Below are 10,578 nucleotides of genomic sequence, written 5' to 3' on the forward strand. Positions count from 1 at the left end.
AAATGCAATTTTCGTAACTCTAGGGTGTTGTAACTTGGGACTCGGTTTTGACCCAGTTATGTTATAATTTTGAAAAAATAATATTTCTAAAAATTTGTGGATAATTGAATTAGCTTTCTAACGGTACCAAGATTGTCTAAATTGGACTACTACAACTTCAGTAATGTTCATTTTACTATAGATTGGTCTAAAGTTACAAGATTTCTAAGAAATGTAATTTTGAGAGATTTAAGCTAAGTTGGAACAACTTTGATTTGAATTCCTAGATTATAGCATGTAAGCTTATGGAGGGAAGACTTGAATAGAATTTAAACAATTAAATTTGAGAAACAATAGGCTAGGTGGCGTGTAGACTAGGAACAAACAAACTAAGTGGACTTGACCTTGTTTTGAACACTAAAGCTTAGGTGTGTGGCATTAGAGGAGGAAAAGTGGGACTTTGTTACACAAATATAGGGTGGCTGAAGCATAGAAGAAGGAGAAGAGATTGGAGGGAAAATTTGAAATTGAGAGTAAGTTGAGCTAATGGGAGAGAATCTACGTGAGAGGTTATGCTTGGAGACTATAAATAGGTCCTTAAGCCTTCCATTTCCTTCACCATTTTTGAACAAGCATGTGTGCATAAAATCTCTTGTTTCTCATCTTCATTTCTTCTTTGGCTGAAATACACTACACCTTAAGCCCTATCATACTTTTGAAACCATAGCTCACTATCCTATCCTCTCAAACCCGAAACATTACACCTCTATAAACACATTTCTACATTGAAACCTTAGTTTCACAAAGCTAAGGATATTGTTGGTTGGAACTTAGTTGGTGTTTAAGACTCCGGGAGCTAGCTTTATTCTTCAAGGTTTCATGGTTCATTCATAGTCTGGAATAGGGTATATGCTATTTAGACTCTAATGCTAGTTTATGTAAATTTTATGACTTAAATGGCACTTTGGGCGTGTGGTTCTAAGGATCTTAGTGCAATCATTCTTTTATCTCCACTTTCAAGGCAAGGAAATTATGTAGATATTTATGTTAGAATATGTATGTGTGATATATATGTATGGTATATGTATGGCTAACGTTGCAGGAACAGGAATGATTTGTACATGAGGTAATGTGGCTCTGGTTTGCCTATTACAGTTATCTCTACCCTCATAAACTGCTTGTTTCGTTATTGTTGACCCTCGAATTGGTCAACAACACGAAGTTAAGTAAAACGATAGAAAATGAGATGAAATCAATACAAAAAGATAAATGACACAAAAGATTTATAGTGGTTCGGCCCCAATAAAATGGTAACAACCTACGTCCACTTAGTGTTCTTATTGATGTATAATTCCAAGAACTGTGATCAATGAACTAGGGTTCATGAGTTTCACAAGCTTTCAGATGAATACAATTATGGTGGATAAAAACACTCTATTTCTCTATGGGAATTCGGAAGTTCCAAAAAGTAAAAGTCCAAAAGTCCCCTCTCTTGAGCCATTTGATTCTTATTTATAGGCTCAAGGAGTTCTACATGGGCCAATGGGCCTTAATTACATTTAATACAAGTTTATCTAAATAATAATGAAAATTACAATTAATATGTAATTACAAGATTACATATCTGAAGGAAATAAATGAAAATATGCGACCAAACTGGTCGCCCATAATTATGTTGTCTGATGAGCCAATTCTCTTCTGGTCGATGGTCGAACAGACCATACTTACTTAAACTGCCACGTGTATCACTACAAGAAATCTGATCTTTACCTACCAATATATATTGGTAGGGAAAGTAATGTTTTGCCTACCAATATTTATTGGTAGATAATATTAGTAGGTAAATGCTAGTCCATTATATTATATTTCGGAACAGAGCTTTACCTACCAATAATATCAGTAGGTAATAATCTTTACCTACGTATATTATGGAGGGAAATTTTTTAACCATTCCCGCTCAGTTTTCCCCCCGTTTTTTATTTTTCAAGGAAAAATTTTACAATTCCTGCGCAATTTTTCCTCCCATTTTCACTTACTTTTTATTTTATATTTTTATAAATGCTTATGTGTAAGCTGATGTGTTATAATATTGATGATGTGTTAAATTTGTTGTAATATGTGTCTGTCATGTGGCCTATTTTTTTTTTATCAAATTAACAAATATATTATATATTATATTTTATAACCCTTTCACGCACCCTTTCCTGTTTCCGTTCCCTGTTCTCTGCCGTTCCGTTCGGTTCTCACAGCCGTTCCGTTGGAGTCCCTGATGTATTGATCTTCAACAACAATCGCCTCTTCCAGTTCTTCCTCAAGACCGATTCATCTGCAACTGCTGGGTTTACCCAACTACCGATTAATACAAGGTATCACCCACGAATATAATCAGTTTTTTCTTATTTCAAATTAAAGAAAATAGTTTAGAATTTAAAAGCAAGAACAGCTTCTTGTCTGGATCTTGAATCGACAACGATCCAGCCAACAATTTCATTCGAAATCTTGCGAAATGAAAATCGCCAGTATCACTCGCCTGAATTTGATTTCTCACTTGTGTAAGTTTTAAGAGTATATATATATATTTACTGTCACAACGCAAACATAGCTTTTATTATTATTATCATTTAAAAAAAATAGCACAAACAAATTCCAACATGAGAATGTTAAAAACCAGCAAATCAAAAATCTAGGAAAAAGAAGAAACTAACACATGCATCGCCAGGAGGATGATCCGTTTATTGGTTCCCGAGAAATATCAGAAGAAGACGAAATATTCATTCATTGAAAGAAAGCCCAGTTTTTTGATAGAATAACAGTAGGCCCAATCACTAATTGCCTATTTCTCTAAATTAAATTCATTTTCTCAGACGAGCTCAAATCTCTGCAATGGCGGCTTGCACTGTGAATGTGCTCAGGTGACTGGCTCCAGCGACTCTGCTTCATCGACGTGCTGCGTGGTGCTCAGGTGACTTTCTCCAACTTGTTTATAACTTATTGTTCTTATGGTTTTTGTGTGATTTTGATATTGATTTATCGATTGATCATGGGGGAAATTAGGCAAAATCATCGATTGATTGATGATTTGATATCGATTGAATAAAATGGATTTTTTTAGATTTTATTCAAGATGCTTTTGTCTTCATGCTATAGATATATGAAGTTATATAAATGTTATATAACATAATATATGAAGAATGAAGTTATATATACATATATATTATGATTCTTCATTTTACAAACAAGATCTTGAAGTAAAGTTTCCTGATGGTCTATCTATCTATGTCCATATAATGAGGCAGTGATGGTTTTGCAAAGGCATAGCACAACCTAGCTGCTGCAATAGCTTATGCTTTATGATTTTTTATCATAATGTTAAGATGAAATATTGTAGCTGGTATTTTTCGAGATTTGTTCTAATTGTGTGTGCTTTCTTGTTAATGGATAGCTTTGGAAGAAGGCTATGCTCATCTATTTGAAGAGAAGTGTATATGAGAAGTATATAGAATATTACTACCTCTTTATATAAGTTTCAGGTATGACTCTTCAATTTGTATTGTGTAGTTATTAAACATATTTCCTTTAGTCTTTTTGACAGTTAATTTCTTACCAAAGTCGTTGTTTCCTTGCTGCTTCATGACCATTTTTTTCCAATTTAACAATTGTTGTTTTCAATACCATTATATAATTGGGTATTCATGTAAGTTAGGATCTAGGATCTGTTGCATATTTGGCTTTGGATGATTAGTGTCCTGTCTTAAACTGAGACTTCTATCATTGTTGTTTCTGTTCACTTTTTTTTTTTGTCTTTACTTAGTCAAGAAAGACTGTAAGACTTGTTCAATATTTTGAAGTCACATAAAGTTCACAAATTACGTATGTAGCTTTCTTGTTACTGCTGATTATTGAATTTTGTTTATTTGTCTACTTGTTGTATTCCTTTTACTTTTAATATTTTAAAATTTTAATATTGACTTCTCATTACGTCTCATAATTGACTGGACTTTTGACATCAGTTTTCTTAAATTTTTTGAACAAATTGGTAAGTAGTAGGTTATAGAGCTGCTGTGATTATTTCCGGAAACATATTGTTGGGGTTAGAGCAAATGATACCAAGCTTTGTTTTGTGATTACTCTGTTTAGTCAAAATGAGCTTAAACTTTGAATATATATAGGTTAATTATAAATTTAATATTGAGTATTGAATTTCAAGTGCCCCTAGTGACCTTTGTGCCTTGACTAAAATGCATGAGCTTCCATAAATTTATAAATAAATAAATAAAAAATTGTCATTTTCTTGAACGACATCAGCGTTATCATGGTCTCTTGTCTGTGACATCCTCTAGCCTTGCAAAGATAGGCCTTACTGTCTTTTTAATAGGACGCATTCCTATCTGGTTTTGAATTCTGAAGTGGTTTAAATGAGTAGATAGACCTGAGACAAAATTTACCAACTTTTTGCCATTTCTGTAGTTTATTAAAATTTGACGCTTTCCGTATTTCCTTGAATATTTTGCATCTAATATGGCTATGTTCTTATGCTGAGCACTAAGAGAAGTCGATGTAACTTATGCTAACCATTTACTAGCTCTGTCACTAAACATTTACTAGCCCTTACACTTTTTTTTAGTTGTTACACTTGGGGTTCGAACCCCAACCCAACACACACACACCCTTGCAAAAATTAATCGTGAAAAACTTAGAAACAAAAATACAAGGATAAGGTTTAGTTCACTTTAACTATGTTGTTCAAACTTGCAGAAAGTCTTGATCCCAGTTTTGCAAGAGACAGGTAGGTTACACAAGGCAATCTCATCTGATGTTGGATGATTTCATTAAGGTACTTTCCAATTTATTGTGTAATCTTAATCTGTCATTGGTGAGAACAAAATTCTTGGGTATAATTGAGGTCGGGATTGTGACCTATGAGTATTTGTAAACATTTTTGTAACATTTCTATTTATAGTGAAAGATATGCAACAGCTCGTCGTGAATGTAGTCATAATTTGGTGAACCACGTGAATTGTATGTCTTATTATTCCGCATATATTTTGCTCTCGCTAATTTCTTATCATAAATACGAGGAACCCAATCCCAACGACCAACTTTTAAGTAACTTAATATTCTGACCCAATGTATGTTCATTTCTTCTCTACTTGCATTGCCATTCAAAGTTAAAAAATTGAGACAAATGCAAATATTGGGTATGAACCTATATATGTAATTGAGTTGGTTGGACTCTTGAATACTTGAATTGGATCAAATAGAGGAGTACTATACTAGTATACATATGTATGCAACAAAAATAATGTATGTTGTGGAATATCAAACTTGGATTTTTCTTTCACGGTTTCTTGTTTGCCTTCTTTGTACCTTAGTAGTTAGAAGTATAAAGCTTCCAGCTATGGAAAAGATTGTAAACGGAAGCTTGTTACTCATAATCCCATTCTTTTTCTTGAGATTGCTTTAAGATATATCCATTTTCTCTGCAGTTCTAATTGAATTCAAGAAAAACCCAGAACTGGCTATGGAAAATATACACAACAATGCTAAGTATGATTCATGCAGAACCACAGAAGTAGAATGGAAGTCTCCTTTAAAATTATGAATTACGAGCTAATCCCTAATTGTTTTGGTTCTTTGTCCCTTGTTGCTTATATAGTGTGGATTTCATGTTGAATAATTTTTTTTTCAACTATACTAAATGTAGAGATTAAAGTAGTTCATTTGAATCATAATCCTTATGTTGTCTACCTCTTTGATTGTTAAGATGCTTCACATTTTCTTATATGTTCTTATTGCAAATTTATTAGATTGAAAATGAATACAAAAATATTGAAGGGAAGTTTGGGCAGAAAGGAAAGGACTATGTTAAGTGGGCAGCAAAGATGGCTTTAAGCCTTGGTGCTGGGGTTCCATGGGTGATGTGCAGGAAAACTGATGCTCCGGATGAAGTTGTAAGGTGTAACGTCCTAGCTACCCCAGAACAGTTACGGTGAACGGTGGACCGGAAATTTGACTCATTGACTGAGTCCTTTGGTCAAAAACGTGCTCTAAGTGTAATTAACAGGTTAAGGTATTAAACCAATAAAAAGGAAATGGAGATTTTATTACAAACTGCTCTGCAGAGCTAAACAAAACATTTACAAGTGGTTCTCAGTACAAAATGGTCATTACAGTTTGAAATTTACAATCCCGCCGACCTAAGCAGCAAAAATAGGGTAAACCCCCTAGTTCCTCTGAGAACTCCTTGGCCGTGGTGGTCAAGCGGCCGCATATGTACACAACACCACATCAGCTCTCCACTCAAGGCTAGGTGAGCTTTTCTTTCCCTTTACCTGCACCACATAGCACCCATGAGCCAAGGCCCAGCAAGAAAACATAACACTTTTCAAAAACATTATCAAATGATTATCATTATAATCACACTAAGCATAAAGCTTTCAAACAAATGAATAACACATGATTTTAGCGGGAGAGTGGCTATTAAGTAAGCCACTGGCCTCCAAGCTCTGTTTCCTAGAGGGAGAGTGGCTGATAGGTAAGACACTAGCCTCCAGGCTCTGTTTATTCATCGACCCTCAGGGTCGGTCAGGCATGAATGCTCCTTGAGTCATTCAATGCTAATGGTCGATTAGATCTAATCTCCGTTGGCTTGCGTGAACCACGCTAAGACCATTCTGACTAATCAGTCAGCGCTATGTGACCAGTGTCCAGTATCACCGCCGAACTTGACTATTCAATCACAGCTTCACAGTTGATACTAACACCTTTACCAATTCTGTCTGACGAGTCTGTGCAACGTGACCAGTGCCCAGTACCACTGCCGAACCTGACTAATCAGTCACAGCTTCACAGTTGATACTAGCACCTTTGCCAAACCTTGACTAATTAGTCAGTGCTATGCACAAGTGAACAACATATGCTAAGCATTCCATGTTCAAACCATGTCCATATCACACAATCAACATGCCTTATAAATATCCATGCATGTCACACTAGGGGTGCAGTTTTCTTACCTCCGGTTCGAGCAAGAATGAATAAAAGAGTGACCCTGAGAACGATCGACCTTTTGGTCCTTTAGCGGTTACCTGGTCATAACCAAATTATGGGATTCCATCAATAACATGAATAATAAAAGGTTCCCAAACCAAAACCTAACCTCCGGGACATCAAACACTACTCAACCGGGTAGTAGGTTCAACCCCGAGGCCTTAGGTTTGAATTCCCATGCTTAAAAACACTTTTCTGGCCAAAATGCCCTGTTGGGCCGCGGCCCTCCCCAGCTGCGCCGCGGTGCGCCTCCAAACAGAAGCGGCCACCCTCCTGACAGGCACCTTGGGCCGCGGCTCACCTATGCCAGGCCGCAGCTCAATAAGCAAAAATGCCCAGAATTCAGCACGCACCAGCAAACATCCTCCTGCGTTTAACCTTAGAACCAGCCCTTCAAACCAACTCAAAACCTCTTCCAAACACCCATTTAAACCTCCAAATATCACCCATAACTCTCCCCCATCATAACCCAAGCAAAACACCACAAGAACTCCCCTTGATTCCAACTTTCCACACTTAAATCTAGAGCTGAAAACTTAAAGCAGAAACAGAGTAAACCAGTAAAACAATGGATAAAACTCACCTCAAATTCGAAACCAAACCCTCTTCAATGACTGAACCAAGTCTACAACCTTAGTCCCTTGATCTCCTAGCTTAATTCCACCCTTTGAGCTCAAAACCCCAAAGAAGAAAGGAGAGAAATGGATGTACGGGAAGGAGAAAATTCACTCTTTGTTTTTGCTCTGTTTTGTACGGTTTCTACAGCCTTCTAAAACCACATATATCCTAGCCAAATGACCTAAATGCCCCTAGGTCATTTAAGGCTTCTAAAACCATTTCAAGGGTAATTTTGGCATTTTCCACCTATATCGTTAATGATAATTAACGCTTCCCAACTCCCGCTAATCTCAATATTCTCAAACACCAATATTTCACATCCCGTTACCCTTTAATCCCCGGTAACACTCTAATCATTAAAAGCACCCCGAGACTCACCCCGAGCCTCGAGCTTAAGCCCGTTATGACCAAACCGATATTTAACATTCCTTGATCGTCTCATGCCAAATGGCTCGAACAAACCCACATTATAATGTGGTCTCAAATTATATCACCACCATGCGAACATATAATCAATTTACCCTCAACGGGCCAAATTACCATCACACCCCTGTGGATAAAAATATGGACTCACATGCATGCATTTCACATCATATCACAATATAATCAACATATACATGCATTTAATCAATTAATAGCATAATTAAGCAAGTATGGCCCTCCCGGCCTACTGTTCACACCGTTAAACACATCGGAGAATTCGGGGCATTACATAAGGTCTTAGCCAATGCTTTAAATTTTCTGAACTTATATATTATGGCTGTAAGAATGTATAGGGACAGGTGAAACTTTCAGAGTAGTGGCGGTTAAATTTTATCAAGTGTGGTATCTTAATATGATGTTTTTCATAAATTACTTTCTTCATTTACAGATAGATGCATGCAATGGATACTACTGTGACGGTTATAGGCCAAATTCCTATAACAAACCCACGCTTTGGACTGAAAATTGGGATGGATGGTAAGCTAATATCTTATAAAATGTCATTATTATTTTTTCCTTTTATGGCTGTTAAAACTGTGTGACACCCCTTCTTGTATCCCTACTTCCTTACATGGAATTTAGCACTTACCTTTCTCGATCACTAAGATACAAGTTCCAAGCCAATGTTTTAATTTCATTCTGAATCTTTTTCATAGTTTTCTTATCAGTTTTAATGGTACATTATGTATAAGTTATTGTTATCATCATTATTATTATTATTAATTTTTATGTGAAATAAATTTGTATTAATAATGGATGATATGTTGTGTATTACTGTAGACAGCCTCTGAAAGACTGCTTCAATCTAAAACATCCAGTAAGACGTAAAACATAAAAACTATCACAAAAACTAACTCATTACAACCACAAATACCAATGACCGAGAAGCATTGAGAATGATTATGCCTTAAAATGCTTACAGTTGAAAATCCATACAGCCAACCAAGGCTTAACTTTTTCCCAGATAACTCCCGTGTCCTCTTCTCCTTCATTGAAAATTTTATTTCTTTCTAATCATATACTGCCTAATGGTACTCTTTATAGAAGTTCCAAGTACATATGACATTTTATTGTCACTTGTTATCTTATATTTATATGGTGCATCTAATCTATGATACAGAATTATGGTGCATTCTTGGAGAAAGACGGAGCAGGGTTTAGAGGGCAAGTTAAACTTACTGGATTTCAAAATGGGGATATAGACCTCTCAAGGTCTTTATGGACCTACCAGGTGTGTTCAATTTCAAGGTTTCATTTCCTTTGTGTTGGTTGTGAAAGTAAAAGTTGTTGGCTCCCTTTAATATATTTTTGTTTTCTCCCTTTTGCATGATTTGCTAGTCAATTAAATGGTGTTGCACCTAAATTCACTTTTTATCCAGGTAGATAATGGTATCTAGTAGACATCTCTCAATAAAAGTCGATTTTTTGTTTCAAAAAAGACAAAAAAAAAATGTATTTGAATTTTTAAGGCAAAAATTCTAGACACCCTTTAATAAGTTATCATTATTTGATATATTTAAGGTTGGGATTTTAAAGTGGATTTCGTATTGTTTAACATGGTTCTAGGTTGGGCTCAAGGGAGAATTCTTGAAGATATATGCTGCAGAAGAAAATGAAAAGGCAGGGTGGACTGATTTAACTCCAGATGCTGATCCATCGATATTAACAATTTGATGGCACCGCCTCCACCACCTCCAACAGACCAAGCTTCAGATGCAAATTTAAGAGAGTCGCCATCTATTTCAGTTCGGGAGTCACAAGATGATTCTTAGTTTATTTACATTAATTTACTAAGGAATGAACTTTATGAAGTTTTTTTATTTTGGTAGGGGTAACCTTAAAATGATAACTTTATGACTTATTTTAGTATTGAACATTATAAAGAATTTTAGCATTAAACATTTTATTATTGAATGGTTTTTTTCTAGTTTATTTCTAATATAGAACATTTACAAATAACTGTTATTATCTTTACCTACACATAACCATTAAATTTGAACAAAATATAAATTGTGTAACAAACCAATAAAATAATGCTATGTGGGCTAATAAAATGATACCACGTAGGATGCCACATATGATGCCACGCAGAATGCCACGTAGGATGCCACATATGATGCCACATCATCAGACACGTAAAACTACAAAAACCATGTCAGCATACACGTAGGATGCCATGTCATCAAACACGTCATCGGATGACTCATCAATTGATTTATAACTTAGTGGAGTCCACTGATTCTTTTACCTACCAGTGTTAATAAGTGTAGGTAAAGACTCTTTCCCCACTAACTTTTACCTACCAATCTCTACCAATTCAATATTGGTAGGTAAACTATATTACCCACCATTAGGCTAGTCTTACCTACACTTACAATTGGTAGGTAAAGACCCCATTTTCTTGTAGTGTATCCCACGTGTAGGCCAATCATGCCACGTCATCAAGTAGTC

General features: G+C 35.6%; 1 protein-coding gene across 8 annotated transcripts; it reads left to right on the forward strand.

Annotated features, from left to right (window-relative positions):
- The first annotated feature begins 2,203 nt into the window (after positions 1–2,203).
- Positions 2,204–10,036, forward strand: LOC133783116 (beta-galactosidase 9-like). 8 transcript variants are annotated; one of them, XR_009870771.1, is made up of 5 exons: positions 2,204–2,345; positions 2,844–2,941; positions 3,422–3,509; positions 4,735–4,813; positions 9,694–10,036. XR_009870771.1 is itself a non-coding variant. In XM_062222654.1 (4 exons), the coding sequence occupies exons 2-4, from the start codon at positions 8,520–8,522 to the stop codon at positions 9,799–9,801; spliced, it is 279 nt and encodes a 92-aa protein (XP_062078638.1). In that variant the 5' UTR covers positions 5,792–5,930; positions 8,516–8,519; the 3' UTR covers positions 9,802–10,036. The 8 variants fall into 8 exon arrangements, 2 of the variants coding, with proteins under 2 accessions (XP_062078638.1, XP_062078639.1); XR_009870773.1 differs by lacking the exon at positions 9,694–10,036 and adding an exon at positions 5,352–5,395; XR_009870772.1 differs by lacking the exon at positions 2,204–2,345 and adding an exon at positions 2,398–2,531.
- The last annotated feature ends 542 nt before the right edge of the window (positions 10,037–10,578 follow it).

Source organism: Humulus lupulus, chromosome 6 (genome assembly GCF_963169125.1).
Source record: "Humulus lupulus chromosome 6, drHumLupu1.1, whole genome shotgun sequence".
Lineage (NCBI taxonomy): Eukaryota > Viridiplantae > Streptophyta > Magnoliopsida > Rosales > Cannabaceae > Humulus > Humulus lupulus.

Excerpts from the sequence above, each read along its gene's own strand:
- LOC133783116 (XM_062222654.1), top strand. The coding sequence starts at position 8,520 with ATGCATGCAATGGATACTACTGTGACGGTTATAGGCCAAATTCCTATA. Across the intron at positions 8,605-9,272 it reads ACTGAAAATTGGGATGGATG|ACGGAGCAGGGTTTAGAGGG; the intron begins GTAAGCTAATAT and ends TCTTGGAGAAAG. Across the intron at positions 9,359-9,693 it reads GGTCTTTATGGACCTACCAG|GTTGGGCTCAAGGGAGAATT; the intron begins GTGTGTTCAATT and ends ACATGGTTCTAG.